Source organism: Mustela nigripes, chromosome 7 (assembly GCF_022355385.1).
Source record: "Mustela nigripes isolate SB6536 chromosome 7, MUSNIG.SB6536, whole genome shotgun sequence".
In the NCBI taxonomy this organism is placed as follows: domain Eukaryota; kingdom Metazoa; phylum Chordata; class Mammalia; order Carnivora; family Mustelidae; genus Mustela; species Mustela nigripes.
In genome coordinates this window covers 14,520,483-14,548,395 of record NC_081563.1, presented here as the reverse complement: position 1 = coordinate 14,548,395, position 27,913 = coordinate 14,520,483, and the positions used below count along the sequence as shown (strand labels likewise).

The 27,913-nt window shown below is 44.9% G+C and overlaps 2 protein-coding genes across 4 annotated transcripts in view; both read left to right on the top strand.

The window, feature by feature from the left end:
* The first annotated feature begins 256 nt into the window (after nucleotides 1–256).
* On the top strand, nucleotides 257–22,264 carry MATN3 (matrilin 3). Its single transcript, XM_059407553.1, has 8 exons — nucleotides 257–528; nucleotides 5,577–6,143; nucleotides 9,055–9,180; nucleotides 9,939–10,064; nucleotides 11,376–11,501; nucleotides 15,026–15,151; nucleotides 18,733–18,843; nucleotides 21,318–22,264. Exons 1-8 carry the CDS (start codon nucleotides 345–347, stop codon nucleotides 21,371–21,373), a joined length of 1,422 nt encoding a protein of 473 aa, XP_059263536.1. The 5' UTR covers nucleotides 257–344; the 3' UTR covers nucleotides 21,374–22,264.
* Nucleotides 22,265–24,220: 1,956 nt separating this feature from the next.
* The window catches only part of WDR35 (WD repeat domain 35), a 64,133-nt gene continuing 60,440 nt past the window's right edge, over nucleotides 24,221–27,913 (top strand). For all 3 annotated transcript variants that reach the window (XM_059405188.1, XM_059405189.1, XM_059405187.1), the window contains exons 1-3: nucleotides 24,221–24,364; nucleotides 25,049–25,166; nucleotides 26,758–26,829. In XM_059405188.1, coding sequence (XP_059261171.1) covers nucleotides 24,341–24,364; nucleotides 25,049–25,166; nucleotides 26,758–26,829 — 214 coding nt within the window. In that variant the 5' untranslated portion in view covers nucleotides 24,221–24,340. The remainder of the gene's footprint in view (nucleotides 24,365–25,048; nucleotides 25,167–26,757; nucleotides 26,830–27,913) is intronic.

Here is a 27,913-nt window from a genome sequence, read left to right as displayed (position 1 = left end):
GAGGCGGAGCGCGGCCAGGAGGCGCCCGGCCTTGCCCACCCAGACGAGACCCGGCGGGGGCCTCCGCGCGCCGGACTTCGGGCACCGCGCCGCCGCCGGCCTGCCCCAGACATTCCGTTTCTGCCGCCGGAATGCGCGGACAGGATCCCGCGGGTCCCGGGCGCGGAGCCCGGCGGCTCCACCCGCGCTCCAGCGGTGGGCGGGGCGCGGGGCGGGGCCACGGGTGGGCGGGGCGCGGGGCGGCGGGACCTTTAAATTGGCCGCCTCGGCGCGGGGCCCAGGCTCTTGGCTGCTGGAGCGAGCGAACCTTCGACGACGACACCTGCAGAAGCGCGGAGCCCGCCATGCCGCGCCACCTCTCGGGACTGCTCCTGCTGCTCTGGCCGCTGCTGCTGCTGCTGCCGCCGACCCCCGCCGCCCCCGGCCCCCTGGCCCGCCCGGGTTTGCGGAGGCTGGGCACGCGGGGCCCAGGGGGCAGTCCCGGGCGCCGCCCTGTCTCCGGCCAGCCCGGCGGGGCCCGAGGCGCAGGTACGCGGGGGGAGTGGGACCCCCGCCTGGGAGGGACGCGAGCGGGCACCGGGGAGGGACAGCCGGCAGGAGGGAGGTGGGGAGGACCGGGCGGGAGGGATGGGTGGCAGGGGAAGCGGGGCATCCAACAGGAGAAGCCCCGTGCAGCCGCCAAGTGTTCCCTGCGTCCCAGCCTGAGCCAGACTGCGGTGCAGGAGAAAGAATCTCCTCCCCGATGAGACCTGTGGGGAGACGGGTCCAGGCAAGGGAGTGGGATGTCCAAAGTCACTCATAGTCGGGACTCGAATTTGGGTCGCCTGAAGCTCAAACTCCAGCCTCTTCCCTCTGCAATTTGGGCCTGGAGGTTGGGGCGGCCGGGGACACAGACGACCTCCCCGCCTCTGTGCCAACCCCTACCTCTGTGCTGCTGAACGAACCCTTCCTGAGATTCTGCCTTTAGTGTCTGGAAATCACTTCACCTATAGCCCCAGATCAGGGTGACCCTCCGTCTCCTGGATACACCCTTCAAGCTGTCTCAGTCCAGTCTAGGATGTGGACCAGAATTTGGACTGGAATTCACACCAGGGAGTGGGGGTGGGAAGCCAAAAAGGAGACCAGAGGGGGCAGCTGGATGGCCAACGACCTCTCTTGTAACCATCCTGGTCTCCACGTCTTCTGCCGCTGACCAGGTGTTCTGCTTGAACTGACTGGGTCCCAGTCCCAACCTGTACTCTCTTAGATCCTCAAACACCCAAGACACTGAGTCTTTGGCAAACAATTTTCCATTGCCTTTTTGGTCAGTAGTTAGTTCCGGGGGCAGAGGTTCCTAGAGTAGCAGAGCTGGAAGACCACCCGTCACAATCCCTGAAAGCATGTAAATTGAGGCTTACCAAATGACCCAGCAAATCTGTCAGGGCTCAGAACAGAACTCAGGGCTCCAAAATCCCACACAAGGATCTTTCTGCAGCTATATCCTACCAAGCTCTTAAAATGGGTTTACATAAAATTTTATCTTCATTACGAAAATGTCCAGTTTCAGTCTTGCTGAAGAGGAGAGGCTGCACCAAACCATTTTCTGGGTCTCCAGTCTCATTCATGCCTCAGGTTGATTTGCTTTGTCTATCCCCTTCTGCATCTTTCTGGATAATGTTGAGAAAGAGTACAAAGGTTTCCTTCCTGTGTCAGCCCCAAGGGGCTGGATTTGAAATGGTGAAAGCATTGTCTTTGAGCCAGGGAGTACCAGGATTCACAAGGGTTAAATTTAGGGGGTAGCCTGCTTTGCTCCAGGCTGGGGTGGTGGTGCCTTTCTTCTAAAAGGTAACCTTGCCTCTGGTCTTGACCCATCTCCCTTGGGGATGAGACTGGGAGAGGGAGGAGGGATTCCTTAAGGGGTGTTCGAGTTCCCCCCGCATTACTTGGATCCAAGCTGATCTTGAATGATAATCCTTCAATAAACATTACATTTCACCCTTTCCCAAACGCCCTCCCTTTTCTGCAACCAGAAATGGCTATGCTTTCCTATAGGCTTTTATTTCTAGCAGAACTATAAAAAAAATCAGCATAATTTTAAGTTTGGAAATCTTTAAGGAAGTTTAGATTCTCACTTTCTTGCTTTCTGAGAATCAAAGCGCTGCTTTCTAGTATAGGGGAGTGAGATTCCAAAACAGTGACGTTGCAGAGGGAGTCCAAATCAAGAAGTAACCAGATGCTCAAGGAATTTCCCGTCATCTGAGTTGAGCCCCTGTATTAGTTTTCTATTGCTGCTGTAACAAATTACCACAAACTCAGTGACTTAAAAATAATACACATATATTATCTAAGAGTGCTATAGACCAGAAGTCCAACACTAGTCTCAGATGTCTAAAATTGTGTCAGTAGGGCTGTGTTCCTTTGGGAAGGATCTAGGGGAAACTATCTTTGCCTAGTTCAGCATGAAGAGGTTACCTTCACTCCTTGACTCATGGCTTTTTCCCCATTTTCAAAGTCACTGAAAGAAGTTTGGGTCCTTCTCACATCTCATCACGGTGATCTCCTCTCCTGCCTCTCTCTTTTTTTACTTTTAGGGGCCTCTGTAATTAAAATTTAGGACCCACCCCTAAAATTCAGGATAAAATCCCCATCTCAGGGTCATTAACTTAATCCATCTGCCAAGTCTTCTCCTCCTCCTCCTCCTTCTTCTTGCCATGTAGAGTAACATACGTCCAGGTTCCAGGAATTAGGAGATGGATATTTTGGGGGGCAAGGGAGCTTTATTCTGCCCACGACACCCCCTGTAGCCTCCATAAAGGATTCCATGTGAGAAGGAAGGAATCATGCACATATACTGTAAGAACATAACCTTGACATGAGTCAGGACAAGATTTGGGTATTTGGGTTGTCAAATCTAGGTCTCATATCGACACGTATTTTTCCTTTTATTCTAATTATGTACAAGTACCTACATCCATGTCCGGGAAGGATTTTCAATAGGATTCTTCTTCCTTGCTCCTGATACATGGTAATCAAGGGATGAAATGAGATTTGGGAGGGTGTTTTTTTTTTTTTTTTTAAGATTTAATTCCTTTTGACTTAACTAAATACATGACATATAGCATACTTCAGGGCAGTAGCTCAAAATCAACAAGCAGGATGTTTACTAGGTACATGATATAATGTTGATTTTGTGTGTCTGTGTGTGTGTGTGTGTGGTGGAAAATATGGTTTCAGAGAGAGGCAGCCATTCAGTGAAAAGCCCCTTTAGGTTGGGAGTCAGGAAACCTGGAGTCCTATCCATGACCTGCTGTTTTCTGGCTCACCCACCTTCCAAACCTCAGGCTTCTCACCTGTAAAATGGGTATAAAAGCAACTTCTGCACCTCTGACTTCACAGGATTGTTTCTTTTGTGCCCTAAGATCTCTATAACATTATTGAAAGTAAAGTATGATTTATTTTCTTAATTGAATACGTCCAGGAAGCAGGATAAAACCAGAGGATAGTTTTCTGTTTTTAGAAGAAAACTCTCTAGAGGCATCATTCCTGTTCCAGATAGGGCTTTTTTGGTCACAAACTGTCTCGTGTAGGAGTTTGTTTTGAAACCATCTTTTTCCCTTAGTCACCGAGTAAATTGCCTTCTTACACTAGTGTTACCTTCCAGCCCCCTGTCAGGAAAAGAAAGAACCCTGGTTGATGCTTCATGCCCAAGCATCAGTTACATTTCCATTTAGGACTTGGTGTGTATGACGAGTTGTGTGTGCGTGTGTGTGTAGAGGAGGAAGAATGACTTGAAAAAGATGTTTAGTAACTGGCTTTCCTCTCTTTTGGACTTGATTTTGGTGGCTAGGAGAGAGAGTTTAGGACAAGATTGGGGGAAAAGGAAGAAAGAACAAATGAAAATGAAGATGTGTGTGATTTTTTTTTTTTTTTTAAGATTTTATTTAGGGGCATCTGGGTGGCTCAGTTGGTTAAGCATCTGCCGTTGGCTCAGGTCATGATCCTGGGGTCCTAGGATGGAGCCTCATGTTGGGCCCCCTGCTCAGTGGGGAGTCTGCTTTTCCTCCTTCTGCCCCTCCCCCTTGCTCACACTCTTGCTCTTTCCCTCTGAAATAAATCAGTAAAATCTTAAAAAAAAAATTTTTTTTTTTCTTTGAGTGTGAGAGAGAGGGAGTGAGCTGGGAGTAGGGACAGAGGGAGAGGGAAAAATCAGGCTCCACCCAGCAGGGAGCCTGATGCAGAGCTCCATCCCAGGACCCCAGGATCATGAAGGTAGACCCTTAACCGACTGAGTCACCCAGGTGCTCCAAAGATGTGTGGTGGTGTTACAAGGAGCTTGTTTTTTTTTTTTTTTTTTTTTTTTTTTAAGATTCACTTATTTATTTTAGAGAGAGAGAGAGAAAGAAAGAGAGGGAGGGACAGAGGGAAAGGGAGAGAGAATCTCAAGCAGACTATGCGGTGGGCAGGGAGCCAGCATGGGGCTTGATCTTACCCCTGATACCATAAACTGAGCCGAAACCAAGAGTCAGAGCCTTAACCTACAGCGCCTTCCAGGGGTCCTGATGCTTGGAACTTTAGAGGAGGAAAGATACAAGCTTCTTTGCTTTTGTAGCCCCGGGGCTAAAATATGGTAGGTCCCCCAAAAGAATTTGGTGAATGAAAAAATGAAAGGGGTGACTACAAGAGTTTGGTGGGGGCAGAGGGGAGACACAAGTGGACATCTCTGCTCCTGAAAACCAGACACGCAGAATTGGAAGCACAACCGACATGGATCAGATTGTCATTCCTCTTCTCACGGTTAAGTATCTCAGGCTCACGGGGCCCCAGAGTTCACTAAACCTGATGAATGATGGGAAGGAGGGGGCACTTAGGGCTACTCTGGGGGCAGTTTTTGTCTCATTGGTGGGGGAGTAGAAGAAGGAAGCTTCCAGAAAAGCACCAGTGTGTTTGCCTTGAAGTCTGCCATTGCTTGAGGTGTATGAGGATTGGACAGGGCAGCGAGGCTATTCAAGGCCACTGTCCCATTGTGCCATGGCTGAGGTGCCCAAGAAAGGTCTGGAAACCATTCATTCCTGGGAGGCCAGCAGAACCTTGGGAGCAATGCTGAAGCAGAGGAATGAGGTTCTAGGGGGAAGTTTGGGGTTCAGCCAGCCTTAGCCAGCCTATTGGAGAAACTTCTCCCCTCTGTGTGAATCCTCATTAGGGAATTTGGAAGGACCTTGGTGCTTTTAGCATCTTTTTTTTTTTTTTTTTTTTTTTAAGTTTTTTTTTTTTATTTGACAGAGATCACAAGTAGACAGAGAGGCAGGCAGAGAGAGGAGAGGAGGAAGCAGGCTCCCTGCTGAGCAGAGAGCCCGATGCGGGCCTCGATCCCAGGATCCTGGGATCATGACCTGAGCCAAAGGCAGAGGCTTTAACCCACTGAGCCACCCAGGCACCTGGTGCTTTTAGCATCTTAAGGGAGGATGATGGTCTTGGCGAAAGGTAGCAGACAGTAGGGCCTCCAACCGCAGGGCTCTTCGGGTATGAGGACCGCCCCATTTCCGGCTGGGATGACGTCATTGCTCAGCTGTACCCGTCCTCCACACCCTTCTTCGCAGGTGTTTGCAGGAGCAGGCCCTTGGATTTGGTGTTCATCATCGATAGTTCCCGCAGTGTGCGGCCCCTGGAGTTCACCAAGGTGAAGACCTTTGTCTCCCAGATAATTGACACTCTGGACATTGGGGCGGCAGATACACGGGTGGCAGTGGTGAACTATGCTAGCACCGTGAAGATTGAGTTCCATCTCCAGACCCACTCAGATAAACAGTCCTTGAAACAGGCTGTGGCCCGGATCACACCCCTGTCTACAGGCACCATGTCCGGCCTGGCTATCCAGACAGCAATGGATGAGGCCTTCACGGTGGAGGCAGGAGCTCGGGGGCCCACTTCCAACATCCCTAAGGTGGCCATCATCGTGACAGATGGGAGGCCCCAGGACCAGGTGAATGAGGTGGCGGCTCGGGCCCGGGCATCTGGTATTGAGCTCTACGCCGTGGGCGTGGACCGGGCAGACATGGAGTCCCTCAAGATGATTGCCAGCGAGCCCCTGGACGAGCACGTTTTCTATGTGGAGACCTACGGGGTCATTGAGAAACTCTCCTCTAGATTCCAGGAAACCTTTTGCGGTAAGTCTTGCTCCCAACTAGAATATTCAGATATTGTGTCTCCCAAGAAAGAGATTTATTCTTTTTTTTTTTTTTTTTTTTTTAATTTTTTGGTAGAAACTTTATGGAAAACTAAAATATAAGCAGTGCTTTTCTTCAGTTTTTTACCAGCTTAAACACACCTTGTTGGTTTAGGAATATAGAGTTGCTTTATATATAACTTGGTTTGCTCATAAAAATCTTCGTGTTTGCATTAGAAATGTGAAGGTCTAGAAATATCCAGGATAAATGATCCTGCTGTTCCCTGATGGGGTCAGAAAAAAATAAAAATAAAAAAACTCAAGACTCCTCTTTTCTCCCCTCTGCCCACAACTCCATCTTCTCCCGATATTTTCTTTAGCTTTACCACCTCCGGCTTTAACAGAACTCTGCCTGTTTTCCTGCCGAAGACGGCGAGCAGCATCTGTCCGCCCGTGGAAGGATCCCCCGGCTTTCCGGCGTAACTGGCAGTTAGGGTTTTGCTTATTTTCTGCATCCTCTAGTTTTCAGATTCTGTTCTTCCTCCGATTATTCTTTGTGGAGGGACAGGATTAGGAGCGGGGGTTGGGGGAAGGGTTGAGATTTCAGTTCACTTGGGAGATAGCGAGAAGCAGATTTTTAAAAAAAATCTTGGATTTTTTGTTACAGTCCTTCTTTCTTTTTTCCTTTAGGATGCAGTTTGAATATGAGCATGCTAATTTTTTTTTGTAAGATTTTATTTATTTATTTGAGAGAGAACGAGTGAGAGAGAGCACGAGAGAGGAGAAGGTATACAAGAGGGAGAAGCAGACTCCCCAAGGAGCTGGGAGCCCGATGCGGGACTCGATCCTCAAAGTCCGGGATCACGACCTGAGCCGAAGGCAGTCGATCATCCAACTGAGCCACCCAGGCGCCCGAGCGTGCTAATTTAATTGGAATTTTTAGCAGGAATCAGTCAAATCCATGAATATGAATCCAGTCAAGGCGGGGCTTTAATCTTAGCCACTGATTAGAATTATGAATGTGTGAGACGCATACTTTATTTTTAGGTTTGTTTTTTCTTTTTAAAAAAGATTTTATTTATTTATTTGAGAGAGAGAGTGAGAGCGAGTGAGCACAAGCAGTGGGGAGGGGCAGAGGGAGAAGCAGACTCCCTGCTAGGCAGAGAGCCTGATGTAGAACTTGATCCCAGGACCCTGGATCATGACCTGAGCTGAAGGCAGACACTTAACTGACTGAGCCACCCAGGCACCCAAGTTCCTTTTTTCCTTTGTATTCATCTATGTTTTGTCTTTGTATCTACCCATATTCATGCTTTATTATTACTATTATTTTTTATTTATCATTTAGAGATACAGTCTTTCAAAGCCTTCTGTGGAATTACCCAAACAAGTGTGGGCAAATTTCTAGTTCAGGTGAATTTTAAAATGTAGATACCTACGCTGTGTAACCTATGCCCCATCTCTTTACTTGATATGCATTAATTAATCTGATGCACTGATGATGCATGGATAAAATATTCCCTCCATATTATTAAGCAGTAGTCTGGAGATGGTGATGAGACATGAATTAGTAATTACAGTTGCAAATTTCAAGGAGGCTTTATATTGAAATTAATGTGGAACTCAGCAATCACCCCAGTTTGTCAGGAAATGGAAGATGAAGTCTTGGTCTAGAGCCAAGTTTGGCCTCAACTCGGCCAGACCTGGCTGGTGGCCCCTCGTCTTTCCTGTCCCAGGATACTGGGCCTTCACAAGCTGTTCTTGGCATTCCTTGGTTTCTCAAAAGAACATGGCTTTCTTTCTCCCAGGAAAACCCCCTGTGCTTGTGGGTGAGAGCTTTTCCATAAAGACGCTGGTCTGTGGCAGAGTTGGGTCTCAAAGCTAGCACCTGGGGTTGGGCTTGAAGGCCATAAAGTAGCAAGTGGTGAGTGGCAATCTTTTCCTTCTGGTACAAAAGAACTGCTTGTTCTGGGGGAAAAAACGTCCTCTCTATGAAAAGGGACTGAGGGGTAGCTTGTTGTAGTCAACGGGTTGGAAAGATCATTCCATGAAAAGGCTCTTCTTGGGAAAATATTAACCTTGACCTGTTGCCAAAGCATTCGAGGCTGGGTTACCTGCCCAGGGGTGCCAGCCTCCTCCAACAGGCCTCCTGGGTTTTCTCAGAAATGACTAAATTCATTGATTCTTCTTTCAAAACATGTTACTAGGAAAAAAAAAATCCAACGAGATACAAACACCTCCAGGAGTGAAAAGGTGAGGCTGCGGCTTCGCTGACGTAATCTTCCTTTTCTTTTTACCTGCTTGCATGGAGCTTGTGAGTCCACGCTCCTTGCAGATACTTGAGGCCCTGAAGTTTCACACCTGTATGTTTAGGCTCCCACACCCCTGCTGCTCATTCGGAAGGCGGTTACCTGCCTTGCCCTCCACTGTTTGCATGTTCAAGTACGTACTGCCGCCCCACTGAGTTCCAGGCGGAGGGACATGCCTGTGTGTGAATTCGTTTTGACAGACACTGTAGAGCCCTTGGAAAGCAGATTCTGGCTCCAGCAGGACAATGATCTCATAGATTTTCCAGAAGTGCACTGAAGTAAATTCTTTTTCCTGGGCTAGGTGGAGACATTGAATAAAACATCAAGTTGTGTGACCACGTGAGTGTTTGCCTTCGGCTCCAAATTCAGAATTTCCTTTCTCTTTAAGAAAGCTGAAACAAAATCTGTAATTTTAAATTAGCAGCATCATTCATGTAAGAGTGGTGCTTCCAAGAAGCCAGAGACAGAAGACAGAGGGCCAGTTTTTTATGACGAGCTCTCATTGAAAAGGAACCAGAGGGTGATGTCTTTTTGACAAGGAAGGAAGTATCTGGAACATTTCTTATGTGTTGATACTAATGATTGTCTACTTCCGGTGGGCAGCTCTGGACCCGTGTTTGCTTGGCACACACCAGTGCCAGCATGTGTGTGTCAGTGATGGGGAAGGCAAGCACCACTGTGAGTGCAGCCAAGGCTACTCCTTGAACGCCGATCAGAAGACATGTTCAGGTGAGGCCCGCTTCGGGGAGCTTGCCTGACTGGGGCTCAGCTAGACACCTGCCCTCCAGGTTTGGGACTGGCCTTATGCTTTTCTCTTAACTGCCTTTTGGTTGGTTCATGGTTGCTTATCAATGTTTTTCCTCTAAAATTGTTGGAGAAAAGTGAGGTAATACATGAATCAGCATCTTTATAGTACTTTATAGTACTTATAAGAAAAGGGTTAGTAGGGAAATGGGTTAGTCAGGAAGGGAGCCAGAACTCTCAGTCTTTTTGAGGATTTTGGAACTATTCCTGGATTTTACTTAATTAAGTACAAGCTGCTCCTTTGTCTCTGAGACCAGAGCTGCTTGCTGAATTTAGACACAGAAGAAAGTTTAGAGAGGTTCTTACTCATCTGGTATATGACTACTCACATAAAGTAAGTAAAGATGGGATCTACGTCCATTTTTTTTTTTTTAAATCCTCAAAAAAAGTCTTGAGAGGAAGGAAACTTAGAGATCATTTAATTCAACCTACTCATTTTATAGATGATGAACTTGAGACCCAGGGAAGGAAGATGACTTACCCATGTCATGGGGTCTGTGAGTGAAAGAGCCAGCACAGAAATCAGTTCCCAACCTCCTGTCCTGTGGCCTTTCTGTTGCGCTAGACCACCTCCCATTTTAATACCTGTATGTGTGTGTGTGTGTGTGTACCTGTGGTGGTGACCTGTAATTAATTTACCACGTTTTCCTGTGTTTCCATTTGTCCTGATGGTCTTTTGGCAGCTATCGATAAGTGTGCTCTGAACACTCACGGTTGTGAACACATCTGTGTGAACGACAGAACTGGCTCTTACCACTGTGAGTGCTACGAAGGTTACACCCTGAACCAAGACAGGAAGACTTGTTCGGGTAAGTGGAGGGGGGCTTTCTTTTTGCTACCTCCCCGTCTGCATCCCCCCCCCAGCTGGTGTTGAAGGGGTAAGGCACACTGACCCGGCACTTGGTTGGTTTTTCTCTCTTGGGCATTGTAGCCAGCCCTGGCAGTGCTTTCCAAATGCTAAACACAGTGTAGTAAGTTAAAATCGAAGAATGCTCCACAAGACACTTATTAACTACAACGGTATAAACAGTTCCTTCCTAGTAGAGAGACCTGGCAGACACCCCTTCAACCAGGTGACCAGAGGGAACCCCACTAGTCGTGACCTGCAGTGACATCATGCCTCTCCTCACACGATGTCCTGAGGGCACAGTAGCGCTTCTGTTGTCTTCTTTAAATATTTAGCCTCAGGAGGAAACTTCAAACAAACCCAAACTGAGAGATATTCTACAAAGTAATTTTCCAGTGATTTTCAAAGCTGTCAAGGTCATGAAAGGCAAAGATGGAGGAAGTGTCCCAGAGAAGAGAGGACTAAGGACATGTTACAGTGAAGTACAATGTGGACCCTGGATTGGGTCCTGGACCGGAAAAAGGGCGTTAGTGCTAGAACAAATGGCAACATTTTACTAAGATCTGTGGATTAGTTAATAGCGTTGTGTTAGCGCTAATTTCCTGGTTTTGATAATTGTGCTATGGTTATATGGGACGTTAACGCTCAGGAAAATAGGGAGAAGTACAGAACTTTCTGTGCTGTTTCTGGAACTCTTCCGTATGCCTGCAGTGATTTCAAAATGAAAAGTTTAAAGACAAAAAAAAATTACCACGTCCATGTATAGAAAAGTGCATTGAGTGACAGTTTGGGTCCTGAGTTCTGATGCTGCTCTGAGTCGGCTGGTCTCCTCTAGATTCAGCTTCTTCACTTAGAACAGGGAGGGCTGAATTACAGTTCCTTCCCACTCAAATTTGGCGTCTTTCTGAATCTAGTGGAATTAGCCACACAATCGTTGGTACACCCCTGATGCAGTGTAAATACAATAAACCTAAGAGGAATGCTTTAGGAATTATTTATTTATTTAGTATTTATGAGATACTTAGGTCCTAAAAACTCAGTCTGGATGATTTTGAAAAAGCAGCTGGGAAAAAGGAAGAATAAGGACTGTGTGTAGGATTTCGCTAAACACCGCTAACTTCTGGTATCAGCCCATAGTTCGGATGGCTGTGGAAGGTTTCCAATAGGTTTGCCTCTTATATATTTCTAGCCACAGGTAAGAAGATTTCTATATATGGGTAATAAAAGACTTTTCCACTTTTAATTGCTTTTCTCCTGGAATTTTCTTTGGTAGCTCAAGACCAATGTGCCTTTGGTACACATGGCTGCCAGCACATTTGTGTAAATGACAGAGATCGGTCCCATCACTGTGAATGCTACGAGGGTTATACTCTGAATGCTGACAACAAAACGTGTTCAGGTAAGGTCCACTCAACAAATTCTTTCCCAGCTGGCTCTATCCTTGGCAGTGAAACCAACTTGCAATGGACACAGCAAGAGACTCTTAAAGATACTTAACGAATCAGACTCTACACCTTCTATCCTGCTTATAGACCAAGGCACGCATTGCTCAGACGGCAGTGAGCTCACTTGATTTTGCAAATATATCTCACTTCAGAAATTGGTAGGGCGTGAGGGATATGAGAAAAGCTAACTGAATGTAGGATCCGTATCCAGGAAAATGTTATAGCTCTGTACACTGGGGACTTGTGAAGCAAATGGGAACTTCAGAGGAAGTCAGTTGAAAACAGTAACTATTTGGTGTGATAGGCTGAACTGATCTTTTTCCAATTAAAACTTGCCCTGGAACTTTTCTGTAGCGTTAATCTTAAAGCTGGATCGTTTTAGTAAAGGAGACTTTGTCAATGACTGAATTAGACCCACACAGATCTTCCAGTAAATGTGAAGTCAGTTGTTCCCTGACGGTTTCTAGATGATCAGTCTTCTGTGAGTCTGAGCCTTATGTCTTGGCAAATCCTCATTAATTTGATTTAAATTCACTGGCAGAGCAGGGTGACATTTATAATGTAAAAACACTTCTGAGAGAAATTCCTGCCTCTCAAGGCTGTGTTTAATTTTGGCCATTTTATTAGATTTTTATGTATATGCTCCTGTCCCTTGAGGAGAGATATTATGTGACCTTTTCGAGAGAGACTAAGGGAAATGGCACATGACCAATGCCCTTAAAAAAAAAAAAAGAATTTAAAGAGGACTGAGCACCTATTTTGCTCCCAGGACTGTGCAAAGCCCTGTGGGGATGTAAAGAAGCACATTTTCTGCCCCTGGGCAATTTACAGGCTGGGTGCAAAGAGAACCAACACCTTGGGGAAGCAGACTAGGCAGGGAGAGGGATGGACAGTAACGTAGGGCTGTGGAAGCCCGGGAGGCAGGCTGTCTGGGGAAGGGTGCAGACCATGTGGGCAGCAGGTGGGCCTCGAGGGTGGTGGAGGTTTAGACAGAGGACTGCAGAGCTGGATGGCCAAGGGGAATGGCTTGTGTTGGTTTGCTCCGGGGGTAGGACCAAGTCAGTTGGGGTGGAGAGGCCACATGGCTGCGCTTCTCAAATTGGTTACAGGTACCCCACTTGGTAGCTTAAGCAGCCAGGGTCATCGAAGACCTTGAAAAAGGACACTAAAATTTACATTTAAACTAACAGATATTGGAGCACCTGGGTGGCTCAGTCATTGGGGGTCTGCCTTCGGCTCAGGTCATGATCCCAGGGTCCTGGGATTGAGCCCCACATTGGCTCCCTGCTCAGCAGGAAAGCCTGCCTCTCCCTCTCCCACTGCCCCTGCTTGTGTTCCCTCTCTACCCCTGTGTCTCTCTCTGTCAAATACATAAATAAAATATTAAAAAAAAACCCTAACAAATATTATGGAATAAATGGAACATTTTATTAAAAAAAAAATCCAAGATAATGTTTAGTTACGGCACACTATTCCAGGCCATGCTCCGAGGTCACAGTACCCCATTTCTTCAGTGCCTACTGGATGCCATACATGGTTCTAGGCAGCTCAGTCACACCTTTATTATTGCTCATAGCCCCTGTATGAGGAAGCTGAGGCCCAGACAGGTTAAGTAACTTGCCCATGGTCACACAACTAGTGAGTCACAGAGCGAGGATTGGAACCTCGGCACTTGCTCTGGGGTTACGCATGAGATCGCATGCCAAGCTATCATGTTTTGTGGCTGTACAGTACAGGGCAAGACTAGATGGTGGAAAGTTAAAGGGTTAGGAAGAAATATATCTATGGAGTCCAGTGCAGAGCAGTGTTTATACATTTTAAAGTAATAACAGCTACTGTTCTGAACTGGGGTACATAACATGGGTCACATCCCCACTAGTGGCCTGCTTTTCCCCCTGCTGGGCAGTACCACAAGGCTTGTAGATTAAATATGGAGCCCTAGAGCAGGGCCGGGGGTGGAGGCATGGCCGTTGTTATCTATAGGGCAGCTTTAGGCTGGGATGAAGGGAAGAGTGAAACAGTCTACTGTTCTGCCTTTTTTTTTTTTTTTAAATTTTAGAGAGAGAGTGAGCGAGCATGCACCTGTGCAGGGACAGGGACAGAGGGGGAGGGAGAGGAAGAGAGGGAGAATCTCAAGCAGACTCCGTGCTGAGTGCAGAGCCCCCTGCAGGGCTGGATCCCATGACCCTGAGAGCATGACTTGAGCCAAAACCAACAGTTGACACTCAACCCACTAAGCCACTGAGGCACCCCCGACTATCCGGCATTGTGCTGGAAAAGTCTGGAGTAATGAAGGGGACTATCAGTGTTAGAGTTAAAAAGATACTCTACAATACACTATGGAGAGACTTGCCTTTCACTCAAAGCTCTTTCATAGGCAATAGTGGAAGTTTCCCAAGTGTGGAGGGACAAGCAAACAAGCAAACAAACTTGGTCCCTGGAATGACAGAGGAAGAACTTGTGTCTCCCGGGAAGAATTTCTGGGTTTATTAAACTCCTTTAGTTTAAACAGACCTGCTGTTTTCACTTATCCTGGGCCCCTCTAAATGTGGAATGAGCTGAGCATGGCACTTTTTTTTTTTTTAAAGATTTTATTTATTTATATGACAGAGATCACAAGTAGACAGAGAGGCAGGCAGAGAGAGAGGGGGAAGCAGGTTCCCCGCTGAGCAGAGAGCCTGATGCAGGGATGGATCCCTGGACCCTGAGATCATGACCTGAGCTGAAGGCAGAGGCTTAACCCACTGAGCCACCCAGGCGCCCCCGAGCATAGCCCTCTGCTCTCCACTCAGATTTGGGCCAGCCGTCTTCCTCCTTGTGATAGATTTCTGGGACAGATAATAAGTGCTCCACTCTCCAAACCGACACCTCCCCTCACTGTCATCACTGTTGTCACTACCTCTGTGTGCATGGGTGTGCCGGCTGGAGTCTTCTGTCCTGCTTTGCACCCTTTCAAGGGCAGCCCTTAGCCCGCACAACACCCCCTTTATGTGCAGCGTCTGAGTTAGCTCCCTAACTCAGTGGGTCCCTAATGCATTGTTTCTGGTGATGGTGAAGATGGTCCCTGTGTGGCTAGAGATGTGGGAGGCACTTGGAAGCATCCAGAGAGGACGAAGGTTAAGTTCCAGAATGTAATCAGGACTCGGGCCAGCCCCAGCACTGCGGGCAGTTAGAGGAGAGGAGGCACCCCCTGTACCTGCGAGAACTGAGAAGGCAAGCGGGGAGGAGTCCAAGGTGGGAGCGCAGGGATGTGCGGCGGGGGAAGGGACGGCAGGGCGTTCTCCTGGCAGGTGGGCGCGCTGTCGCCGGCCGCGCTGTCGCCGGCCGCGCTGTCGCCGGCCGCGCTGTCGCAGGCCGCGGACGGCTTCATTCTCAGCCCCTGCTGTGACTGCGCCGGGGCTTTTCTCTGCCAGAAAGCTGGGTCTCCTTCCGCGCTGTGACCTGGGACTATTTTCTCTCCTGCCCCGCGCCCGGCTAGTTCGCAGCGAGTGTGCTGGGGGCTCGCACGGCTGCCAGCACCTGTGCGTGGACGACGGGCCCGCGGCCTATCACTGCGATTGTTTCCCCGGCTACACCCTGAACGAAGACCGGAGGACGTGCGCAGGTACGGACTGTCCCTGCCACCTGTTGGGTTTGCGAGGCTCGTCTTCTAGGAGGCAGCTTTCCTGTCTAAGGCCGGAGCGCCGTCCCGAGGGGTCCGAGGCCCCCGGAGGCTCCCAGCAGTCTTCCCAATGAAGCAGGTGTCGCCGCCAGCCGTTCTAACCCCTAGGATCCCTTCCTCTTCCTTTCTGCTTACAGTCTCTTCCTAAGTGGGATTGTCGTTGCAGGGATGGTAAGATACACCTGACGGCCGATTTCCCGCTTTCACCGTTTCGAAGCGTCTAGTTCGGTCCCACTCCCCATCCGCAGAACTTTATCATCCCAGCCTGGAGCTCTGCCCCCATCCCCTTCTTTCCCCGCCCCGGGGGTCCCCTCTCCTTTTCACCCTGTCACTCCCTTTGCCCCGGGGCTCCCTGCTTCCAGGTCCTGGGCTCCACCGTGTGCACACCTGGCTATGCTAGGAACGCGCCCTGCCCGTGTCCCCCCTTCGCTGGGACCCCCTTCCCTCACCACTACCGCTTGCCAAAATCCAAGAACCACATCCTTGCCAATATTTGGTTTTGTTGGATTAAATTTTTGCCATTCTAGAGGAGGCAAAAAAAGTGTTTCCCTACGGTCTTTATTTTTTCATTTCCTGGCTACTTCCTGTATTTATTAGTCATTGGAGTTTTTTTTTTTTTTTTAATTGGGAAATGCTACCTATGCCCTTACTTTTCTCTTGGGTTTATTATATTTTTCTTACTGATACAATGGAACCCTGTGCATTTCCGGATATAAATTCTTTGTTGTTTTATGTGTGGCAAATATCTTCTAGTGCTTCTATTTTTACTTAAATGATGTCTCTGCAACAGTATTCATGATATTTTAGTTCTTAAGTTGTGTGGTAGCTTTATGAGTGTTTATTTTTATTATGCTTCATCACTTGCCTAAGTGTTCTCTAAATTGCTTTGTTTGAAACAAATACTACACAGTTGTGTTGGTATGTTTGTTTCTATAACTAAAGAACATGAATTAGTTGAATTAATTAAATTGAATGAATGAATGAATTCAATGAACATAATTAATTGAACAGGTCTAGTTCAATTTTACCCCCTCTACCAGAGCTTCCCTTTTCCTTCTGATGAGCTCAGTCCTCTTTCAGCCCAGGACACCTTGTGCTGGAGTGACTTGTTCCTTCAACTGTTCCATCAACCCTTCGGTCAGCAGAGCGCCTACAATTTTCTGGGCACTGGGTGTATAATCGTGAACAGAACATGTATGGTCTTTGGTAACAGTCTAAGGGGGAAAGACAAGGAAAGAGCTATTTATAAAGAAGAGCTGTGAGAAAAGAACAGGGTCCTGAGCCCATGAGGGTTGGGGGACCTCCTTCAGGTTGGGAGGGGCTCTCTGAGGAAGTAACACCTGAGACCTGAGGATCAGTGGTATTTAGGTTGGAATTGGGGAGCTGGAGGAAGAAGGGAGAGCGATGCCAAGGACTTTAGGGGGAGCAGAGGGAATGGGAGAGGAGAGGAGGGGGGAGGGGGCAGAGGGAGGGACCCACCTGGTTGCCAGCGCCTGTGGCAACCACCACCAGCCAGGGAAGTGTGGTGTCGCTTTGAAGAGGGACACAGGGGCTGAGTCATGCTGATCTTCTGGGGCAAGAGCAAGGAGTTTATATTTGGTTTTATAGAAGATGGGAAGTCACCGGAGAGTTTTGAGGAATGGGGCGACATGATTCTGTTTACATTTTCACAAGTCCCCCTGGCTGCTGTGTGGGTCTGAGGGGCTGACGAGCTGGGCCGGGGTGGGGGGCGGCAGTCGGGATGGGGGGGGCAGTCGGAGACTGTTGCAGTGGTCCCAGGGTGGGTGAGGAGGGGGACAGTGGTGAGGAAAGCAGGCTGATTCCAGACACCTTCCGGAGGCAGAATGAACAGGATTTGGTGATAAAACAGATGTGGGGAACAGGCCAGGAGACGAATGAGGATGGCTTTCCTATTTCAGACTTGGTCAGAGTTTGAGGCGTGTGTGTTTATGCTCCCGGAGACAGTAACCTCCAAACCCTGGGGGCGGTCGATGTTGTCTATATTTCTGGCAACTTCCATAGCACCTGACAGTTACTAGTAGATATTTCTTCACTTGAAGTGAAGTATGGAACCTCTTCTTGGGGAGGGTGAGGATAGTAGGGAAGAGCTTGCTTTTAGGACTTGAATGTATCAGGGTACTAATATCTAGGCTACCCTATCTAGGGGTTCAATCCTCAGAGAACTCAGTCTTGGGGCATTTTTCTTCTCTTGGAAGATGGGGATTCCAGCCGCATTTATGTTGGATTACGTCCTGACCGCATTGGCCTAACCACTCACTTCTTTGCTCAGCAAGCATTCATGGAGCTGCTCTTCTAGATCTAGTACTCTTTCAAGTCTTGAGGAAGGAACTGGGGACATACAAATGTTTTGTAGTTTGTAGTGTACAAGTCTTGCACATCATTTGTTAATTTTAATCCTAAATTTTTATTCTTTTTGATGGTATTGTGAATGGGTTCATCTCCCAACTTACAATTGTGCCACATCCCAATTTTAAAATTTTCTGTGAGTGTTTTAATTAGACTACCCCGCTGAGCCATTGTCTTCACAGAACTTACAGTTTATCAGGCAAGAAGCACTGGAAAAGCATCATGAGTGTCAATTATATGCTCTGTACAGGGATGATGGGGATGTACTTAATTTCAGTAGATACTTTCTGGCTTACCGAATGACTGACTGATTTGGGCTGGCTGTCCCAAAAGACAACAGGATTTGGTCAGGTAGATAGATTTTATTTGATCAAATGAATTTATGGTCATCTTTGTTCTATATCCTATCTTTGTAGAATGTGGGAGAAAACATAGGAGCAAAAGACCGTTCTCTGTCCTCAGATGACAATGGAAGATTATACATGGGAAGTTACTCTTATTTCTGTTAGGCAACTTTAGGCGCTATGATAGTAGGGAGAGCTGCCTCACTGCATTTTAGAAAGAACTAGGAGTTAGCATTATCATTCTCCCAGGTTCTTTGCTTAACTGCTGATACAAACCTAATTTTTACTTCCAAAGTATTTATGGGTAAGAATTAGAACTCTCCATTCAGACCATTCAATAGAATAATAGTCTGTATAAGAAATCAGGAATTATCTACTTTTAATTCTTGAAATATTTTGGCCAAAGAGAGAATTCTTTTCCTTATTTTCATTTCTTAATAGGGACACAGTACCATAATAAGATTAATTACCTTAGGTCTGCATTCTTGGCTCCCCCCTATGTCAACTTTTTAAAAATTTACTTTGTATCACAGAAAGTTTCCAACACTCACAGAAGTAGAGAGAATATAAGGAACTCTCACATAGTCAATACCTAGGATTGATGACTGTAAACGTTTCCCAATATCTAATTCAGTTCCTTCTGTGACATTAATATTTCAGAGTGTTTCCTCCTCTTTCTGTGTGCTCTTATATCCTCTTACCTCCTTGAAAATGCATTTAGTTAAGTCTTAAAAATGGAAGGACTGAATTACAGATTTCCTGATTTCTACGGTTTCTGATTAGCTATAACATTTTGTGTACTGTCGTCATCAGCCATTGAAGAAGCTCGAAGACTCGTCTCTACAGAAGATGCTTGTGGGTGCGAAGCCACCCTGGCCTTCCAGGAGAGGGTCAGCTCATATCTGCAGAGACTGAATGCCAAACATATCCTTTCTGGAAAGGTTTCTGCTTTAAGCCACCCTAGGTAGTACAACTGAGCCAAACATTTTAGGACATTCCGGAGGATAAGGGCCCTATTCATTACGTTTTAAGATGCGCAAAAGCAATACAGTGTTTATTTTTTGAGTTCTTTTGAAATGTTTTAATAGACTGTTTTGCCCATTCAACATTTACATGCTAAAAGCTGCCTATTTCTTTCTCTAGTGCTTTTTCCATAGCAGCTTATGCTGTGTTATTAACAGGTGGAGCTCTTATGCTATGATTCCTTCATATGGGCTTTCTTAGTTCAGAATCTGTAGATGTACAGGAGGTAGCTGATTAGTGAGGAGATGGCTCAGATGACACATACTTTACATAGGCTAGCCAGTTGGTCAAAAGCAGATTTCAAAATGTAGCACAGTCCCATCCAAGAAACTTTCAAAATCAGTTCTTTTTTTTTTTTTTTTTTTAAAGATTATTTATTTATTTATTTATTTGACAGAGAGAGCACAAGTAGGCAGAGAGGCAGGGAGAGGGAGAGGCAGACTCCCCATTGAGCCTTGAGCTGGATGTGGGACTTGATCCCAGGACCTTAGAATCATGACCTGAGCCGAAGGCAGCCGCTTAACCGATTGAGCCACCCAGGCACCCCCAAAATCAGTTCTTTAACTAAAGGAGTAATTCAGGAAGAGTACTTTTTCTTAGCTCAAGTTAACAACACTGTCTCTAGGTATCTTAGAGGCGTGGTGTTCAAATTGTGATAGGGGTAAGGGGGGGAGCACAGAAAGTTTTACAAAAATCCATTTTCAAATCCTTAAATTGGCCTAACAAAAATGCTCCAGGGGGTCAGCCTACATTCTCTGTTCCCATCTCTCACTTTGCATTGTCATTCTTCTAACTCTACAAAAGGAAGGCACACTTTATCTAACCTGAGTCTGGTAGGGTGAATTTCTTGGAAGGGTAAAATCTCCGGAAAGCCAAACAAAGGGATAGTTCAACTGTTTTTTCATCAAGATTTCATGAACTCCCCCAATTTCTTTCACTAAAAGACTTTTTTTTTAAAAAGATTTTATTTATTTATTTGACAGAGAAAGATCACAGTAGACAGAGAGGCAGGCAGAGAGAGAGAGAGGGAAGCAGGCTGCCCGCCGAGCAGAGAGCCCGATGCGGGACTCGATCCCAGGACCCTGAGATCATGACCTGAGCCGAAGGCAGCGGCTTAACCCACTGAGCCACCCAGGTGCCCTCACTAAAAGACATTTTTCCAGTGAAATTTTGCCTTTTATTTTTAGTAATTTTATGTCAAAACTTATAGTTTATTTGTTTGATCAATTATGTGCTCATAATAGTTGTAATGATAATTCAACCCAGATGATTAAAAGAACTGGGGACCTTATGGTCAAAGAATATTAATTTAAAGGTATTTTCAATATAAATGTATATATGCTTGTTGTTTGTATAAATTTACCTCAGAGAAGTCTCAGGGATCAAGAAAAGATTTTCAACATTCAAAGTAGAATAAAATTCTGTGGAGAAAGTGGAAAGGAAATACGAATTCCTTTATTTTTAAATATTTGATTTTTAAAGATGGATAGTAGGTGTCCATTTGTATGGTGTTTATATATGGGATACATTTGAAAGACTAATTTAGATTTTATTTTATTTTTTAGTTAAATAAAAAAAAGATTTATTTATTTCAGAGCGAGGAAGGGTGCGGGGAGGGATAGCATGAGTGGTGGGGAGGGGAAGAGGAAAATGGAGAGGGAAAGCAGCCTCCCTGCTGAGTGCAGAGTCCAACACAGGGCTTGATCTCAGGACCCATGCGATCATGACCCAAGTGGAAACAGAGTCAGGTGCTTAACCAACTGAGCCACCCAGGTGTCCCTAGATTTTATCTTAAAAACCCTCAATACTTACGATATGGCAGAAATGGCATATTTTGTAACAAAATATTACGATGAAAATTTTCAAATAATTTAAATATGCACAGATATCTCTTATTTGTCAAAATTACTTTAGGGGACAATAGCAAAAATGTTTGAAGACAGATGCTCTGTATCATCATCTCTGAAGACCACTGCTTTTTTTTTTTTTTTTAAAGATTTTATTTATTTATTTGACAGACAGAGATCACAAGTAGACAGAGAGAAAGAGAGAGGAAAAAGCAGGCTCCCCGCTGAGCAGAGAGCCCGATGTGGGGCTCGATCCCAGGACCCTGGGATCATGACCTGAGCCGAAGGCAGAGGCTTTAACCCACTGAGCCACCCAGGCGCCCCAAGACCACTGCTTTATAACATGCTCTCTAAAGAATAAAATTCCTGAGTTTTAGATTAAGGATTTGATGAGAAAATAATTTCACTTTTTCTTTATTTACTATAGAATGTAATTATTTTCTTTTATCTTGGATTGAAGTGTTTGAAAGTGTGTTTATGTTTTCTGATGTCTAAAAATAAAAGGCATTGGCCTTAACAACTAGCCACTCGATGATATTTTGGGCAAGTTGCAAGCAGATGCATATGGACAAATACATCGTTGAATTACTCAGATTTTTCACCTGGATATACGGAGAGCTTGGTCTATTTAATATTTTTGCATACTTCAATGTTCCTGCTAATAATTTGCCATTGCAAATGCTTTAATATTACTGGATAAGTAGTATGAGGATCTTCTGGAGAATCAGTAGGACATAAACGTTCACATCCTTAAGAGCAAACTTTAGTGTCTCTAAGCTATGACTGTGAAATGATTCATAGGGAATAGAATGAAAAGTTTGGTATTTCTTTATTTACCAATTGAGCCATTTAATTTTTAAATGTTCATATTAGTAAGATAACCATTCTTAAAATGGGAACTTTTGATCTATTTTCTCTTGATGGTATTTGTAGTATAAACCAGTTTTATTATTGAGAATATAAATTATACAAGTATTTACACATAAAAAAAGTTCATATAATTGAGGTAAATATAATTTAGAACTGTTTCTTTAATGCTTTGTTTTTTGCTCACTTTTTGCTGGAATATCACTGAAGCTGTGATCAGGGGATTATAACACACATATCAAGATCAAGTGAACACTACATGAAATATTGTAAGAAACACATAACTAAAGACTTTAGTTTTGAATTAAGTGTTATAACTTCTTACCAAGTTTTGGTAAAAAATCCTACATTATCTTTACAGTTTCACTTTAGGATCCAATCAAGAAAATTATATACTTATAAATATTGATCTAACAAGTTAACAACAAACCCAATGTCGCCATTTTAAAGTTTAAGCTTAACTTTTCTTCACTTACATATTTAGTATATGTATTTTATTTTTCCGCTTGAAAGCTTATAGCTCTTAGGAGAAAACCGTCCTTTAAATTGTGACTACTCATTTTTTCTGTTTGTATTGTCTTTAGTATAATAAAAAGTTATTATCTTTATATATTATTGTCATGACTTTTTTTGGTGACCCATATCAATTTCATCTATTAACATATTTCCTTAAACTGAACTAACAAGTATTGAATATATGACGATTTCTGGTCAAAGGACTCAATGTTGTAACTCTTCCTATAATTTATCTCATACTTTTAAGGTTAAAAATGTAAGTTCAGGTTAAATAGGCTTTTATCAAGAATGTTATGGGAGGGGGTATAAAACAAAATTATCTAAATTTGAATAAAATAATGAAGTATAAAAATATAAGCACTTGAAATGTAAATATAACTTACAAATGTAAACCTAAAATCAGTAAAAAATCTAAAGAGAACCTTCAAAGGGAAGAAACAAAAAACAAATATATCAAGGCAGTGTATATTATATGAAACATACACTGTCATTTCTCACCATTTTTGAAAGGTGACTTGAAGCAGTATTATTTTCCAAACTTCAAGACAGGATCAGAATGTTGTTACAGAAGGAATAAATGACAGCTCATGTGCAAGCACTAGGGGAAGGTACTTAAAGAGGTGATTTTTTAAGAGTGTGACCATCTCTAGTTTCATCTCTTATACTTCACCGATTGATTGGAATCCATGGCTTAGATAATTCTGATGTGTTTCATGAGCCCAGTATAGGGAGCTCATTGTGCACCGGTGCCAACATATCTTCAGAATCTACAGTCTGACCTTGAAAAAAGATATACATTTAAAAACAAATAAATTATCTGAATGGGATGGCCGTTAAGTTTGGAAGTAATTTCTCAGGCAGACCTGATTTGTACATTTGGCTAGAGAGGGTAGGAACATCACAGGACATATAAAATGGCCTCTGATGCACAAAGCACATTGGCTTGCTTAGATGCAGGTACCATAGTAAAGACATTTCCCTATCAAAGGAAAATCTAATTTTAGCTGAGGTTTAGATTTGATGGGAAAGGCACTGGGACCATTGTCAATTCTTGAGTGAGTGTGCTGGGTGAGGCAACAGACTCACTTCAAAGATCTGAACATTATTTGCCTGAAATGGGGAAAGACTAAGTGGGGGAATTAGCAGCTGCTGCTGCATAAAGTACGAGAGAGCTTATGCAATTCAACAGCAGGAGCCGCAGAATATGGTAAAAGGGAAAATCAGATATAAATTAAAAGATAAGTGAGACTAAAATAATTTTCGTGGGAGTTTCTGCCCTGTGCCCAAACTGCGGTGCTTTGCAACTCTCCAACCATTCAAAAAGGACAAGGGAGAACTGAAGAATTAAGGTAGGAAAAGAAGAAAATAGAACACAGTCGACCTCAGGCGAGAACATACCAAACATCAAACTTCATGATTCAAAAATGGAAGGCTATGCCCCAATGGCAATTATATGCCGCAAAGGCCCAAAGCTCATGAACCACTGGGCTGCAGTAACAGCTTAAAGAACCTGTTCAAAAAATTCTAAAACAAACAATGAACACAATCTGGCAAAGAGGGTTCTCCAGTCCCCAAAGGCGTAGGGGAAGGATTGCGCCTTCATTTGGCAAAAAGCGCCAGTCCACCAAATACTGTAAAATGCATTTCCTTTAAATAATGCTGGGACTCTGGGGCTTACAAAACACCCAATCATCTTGACCTCATCTGAATGCGCGCCTTTGATCCTGAGTGGATACTGACACCTCAGGCAAGTTCCACGGCAACCCTCGGAGGTATGACCTGTCCTCCGAGCCTATCGAAAGGAGGGCCGCTAAGGCGACGAGGCAGGGCGCTGAGGTCACCCACCAGACCGCAAGCGCAGGGCAAAAAGGCCCAGAACCCGAGCGACCAAGCACGACCACGAGCTCAGCCCCGCGTCTGCGGTCCCTCCAATACCCACGACGTCCGCGGGCCCTCCAGCAACCCCGACGTCCGCGCAGGCGCACGACGCCCGGCGGGGCGAGAACGGCGCCGGAAGTGTCCCTCCGCGCCCCGGATGCGACCCGGCGGCTGTGGTTGCCAGGGCGACGGGCGCTCCCAAGAGCTGCTGGTACTCGCAACTGGACAATTAGAACCGGCTTCCTTGGGCGGGCCTGGACGGCTGGGCTCGTCCTCTCGGAGTTCCCAGAATGTTCTTTTACCTGAGCAAGAAAGTGAGTTTTCCCGCGGGCGCCATCCCCTCCCGTTCGTCCTCGCGTCCCGCGGGCGATTCCCGCATCCCGCCGGCGGAATCCGGCGTCCTGATCCCGCTTCGCCCCCGCGCTTCCCACCTTCCTGCCTCGTCCCCCCTCGGACGGTGCCGAACCGCAGATAATTCTCGGCGGAGCCAGCAGCCCTCTCGCACAGCTCTCCCATTCCTGCCCCGGGCTCGGTCTTTTTTGGGAAGCCAGCAAGGCAGATCGCGGCGTGCTTCTCCACCCTTTCCCTCTACCTATTGCTGATCCAGGTGCCTTAAATTCTTTGGATGGTCATGGGCTGCCGGCCAAGAGAAAAGTCACAACAAAAGGGTAGCCCAAGGGTTGTGTGTGGAAAGGGAATATGGACTGATGGTCTGGATTTATACCTCCGTTTCCCTCTTCCTCCCTATAAAACATTCATCAGCTGACTCCCCACTGGGTTCCCGCGGAGTCACTGTCCTCTTGGGTGCACTTTTTTTTCTCTCTTTCGCAAATGGTAGGGCAGCTCAGGGGATCGTGCCATGCCCATTTTCATCACAGCTCACGCTCTGCAAGAAGGACCTTTTTTCTTCTTGGGGGGATTTTCATCACCCTTCATGTGTAAGTCACTAACCAAGCCCTCCGTGAAAAGCTGTGAAAATGGTTGTGGTTGCTTTTCAGATTGCCATTCCCAATAACGTGAAGCTGAAATGTGTATCTTGGAACAAGGACCAAGGTTTCATAGCATGTGGTGGTGAAGATGGATTACTGAAAGTTTTGAAGTTAGAGACACAGACAGGTAAATAAATGAGTGCAAGCCCAAATGTTTGAACTTGCTGGAAAATTGGCTAGTATGATTTGTTCAGTGAGATTTGCTCATGGTATTTGTCAGTATGCAATTCTAATTCTTTTAAAACAAACAAACAAACACCCCCCCTCCCCCCGCCCGCCGCCGCAAACTCCCAAACACTTAGTGGTGTTTTTCGTAGAGTATTTTTGCAGTAAAGTTCAGAGAATATTTGCTGAAGTTCTTGATGGAAAAAGAAAAACAATGAAGAATGAGAGCTAAGTCACTATATTGCCTTGTTCTTGTCTGCTTATTGTGCTCTGTTATTTGGTCTAATAAAAAGCGATGTGAATCTACATTTCAGTAAGGTTGCAAAATCTCACACTTTGTCAGATTATTTGCAGGCTAAATCATCCTCTCTGCTTCTCCTTTCTGCTTCTCAGAAAGAAGCAGAATCATCCTTTCTGCTTCTCAGAGGTGTTAATAATTACTCACCTAGTTTCGAAGAAGAGAAAACGAGACTTTTAAACACATTTTTGTCCATAAGTTTCATGTGATAACAGCTTGCTTTATCTTTTTTTGGTTCTCTGGAATCATAGCAAACACTTTCACATTTCCTTTACCATCCATAATGTTGCTCTAGAATGGAGAGCTAGTCCTGGTCGATCGGAGATCTAGATGAGGAGATTGGAATCGGAATCTCAGCTCTGCCATACTGAGGGACTTTCAGCAAGTTGGTGAACATCTTTGGGTTTTAGTTCGGTCTTCTGTAAGATAAAGGGCTGAACTAAATTCCATTTTGGATTCAAAGGTTCTGCACTTCGACCCTGGGGCCTTTGCATCTGCTATTTCTGAGTCTGGACCACTCCCCATTTCCCCCCTCTTTTCCCCACCTCCCTTGCCGTCGCTAGTTTATTCCTCAGTCTCAGCTTAAATGTCATTTCTTCAGAAAGCCTTCCCTGGTTCTCCCTCCCTCCAATCTGAATTAATTTCCCCCTGTTACTACCTCTTATTATGGCTTTACTTCCTCAATTTGTAATTTTACATATATGCATCTACATTTATGGGGGTGGGTGAGTGTGTGTTTAGTATCTCTGTCTCCTCAGTAGACAAGCTCTCTGGGGGGATGCCTATAACTATTTCATTTATTAATTTATATTCAGAAGTTTCCACAGTGCATGGCACAATGTAGTCATATAGTGAATGAATGAATGAATAAAAGATTCTGCAAAATCTGGTAAAAACTGATTTCCAAAGTCTTTGGTTTCTGGTCCCTCTTATACTTTAGAGTTTTCAGTCTGTATGTCATAAATATTTCTATTTATGATCTTTTGGGAAGGAATAATTAGTAATAATAATTACCAATATATTTAATATATTGGGTAACCAATTTTAAAAATACATTTTGCTTTATTTTGCCAGAATAATATCTTTACAATATATGTTTCTAGCATGAGAAAAATAGATCAGAATGAGGCATACTTAAAAAAAAATCTTTTATATATCATCCAGGAGTAGGAACTCCTTTTAAAATAAGCAAGAAATGTCAAAGTCTTATAATCTGTTACTTTTATGTATTTGCTGTAATGTTTTTTTCCCCTAGATGATGCAAAATTGAGGGGTCTTGCTGCCCCTAGTAACCTTTCTATGAATCAGACTCTCGAAGGCCATAGTGGTGAGTCATGTAATTTTTAAAATCATATTCGAATAGTTTTTAGGCATTTAGAAACCATCTACTTGGGATGCCTGGTTGGCTCAGTTGGTTAAGCAGCTGCCTTCGGCTCAGGTCTTGATCCCAGCATCCTGGGATCCAGTCCCACATCGGGTTCCTTGCTCGGCGTGGAGCCTGCTTCTCCCTCTGTCTCTGCCTGCCTCTCTCCCTGTGCTCGCTCTCGCTCCCTCTCTCTCTCTGACAAATAAATAAAATCTTAAAAAAAAAAAAAGAAACCATCTACTTAATGCAGAAGTGTTATCATTTTTAATAATGGTAATATTTAAAGTAATCATTTCTATTGAGCCATAATTAATTAATTGACCCTAGAGTCCTTCAACAACTTTTACATGATTAAGCAAGATCTTCAGTAAATCTAAAACAGAGTCGGTCTTACTTTATATATTAAAAAATACTGTTATTTGTCTATGGATAGAATATAATCCTTTTTTAGAATCTGACCGCGTGGTTCCGCATTAAAGTAGACTAAAGAGACATGACAACTGAATGTACTCTATGATCCTAGATTGGATCTAGGAATGAGAAGAAGAAGTACCTATAAAGGACATTATTTGGACAGTTGATAAAATTTGAATGTGGACTACGGTTAGATAAATAATATTGTATCAATGTTAAATTCACTAATTTATTATGTGGTTATGAAAGAGAATGTCTTCTTAGGAAATAAACACTAAAGTATTTAGGGATTAAAAAGAAAGCAAGGCAAAAAAACCCTCAGTTGTTCGTATAACCGACAGGTTTAAGATACGCTCAAAAGTGTGTTGCTGGGGGTGGGGGAACGGGGTAACAGGGTGATGGGTACTAAGGAGGACGTGTGTTGTGATGCGCACTACGCAACTGACGAATCATTGAGCACTACATCAAAACCTAATGATGTACTATACAGTGGCTAACTGATCAAAACCTAATGATGTACTATACAGTGGCTAACTGGTCAAAACCTAATGATGTACTATACAGTGGCTAACTGATCAAAACCTAATGATGTACTATACAGTGGCTAACTGAACATAAAAAAAAGAGTGCG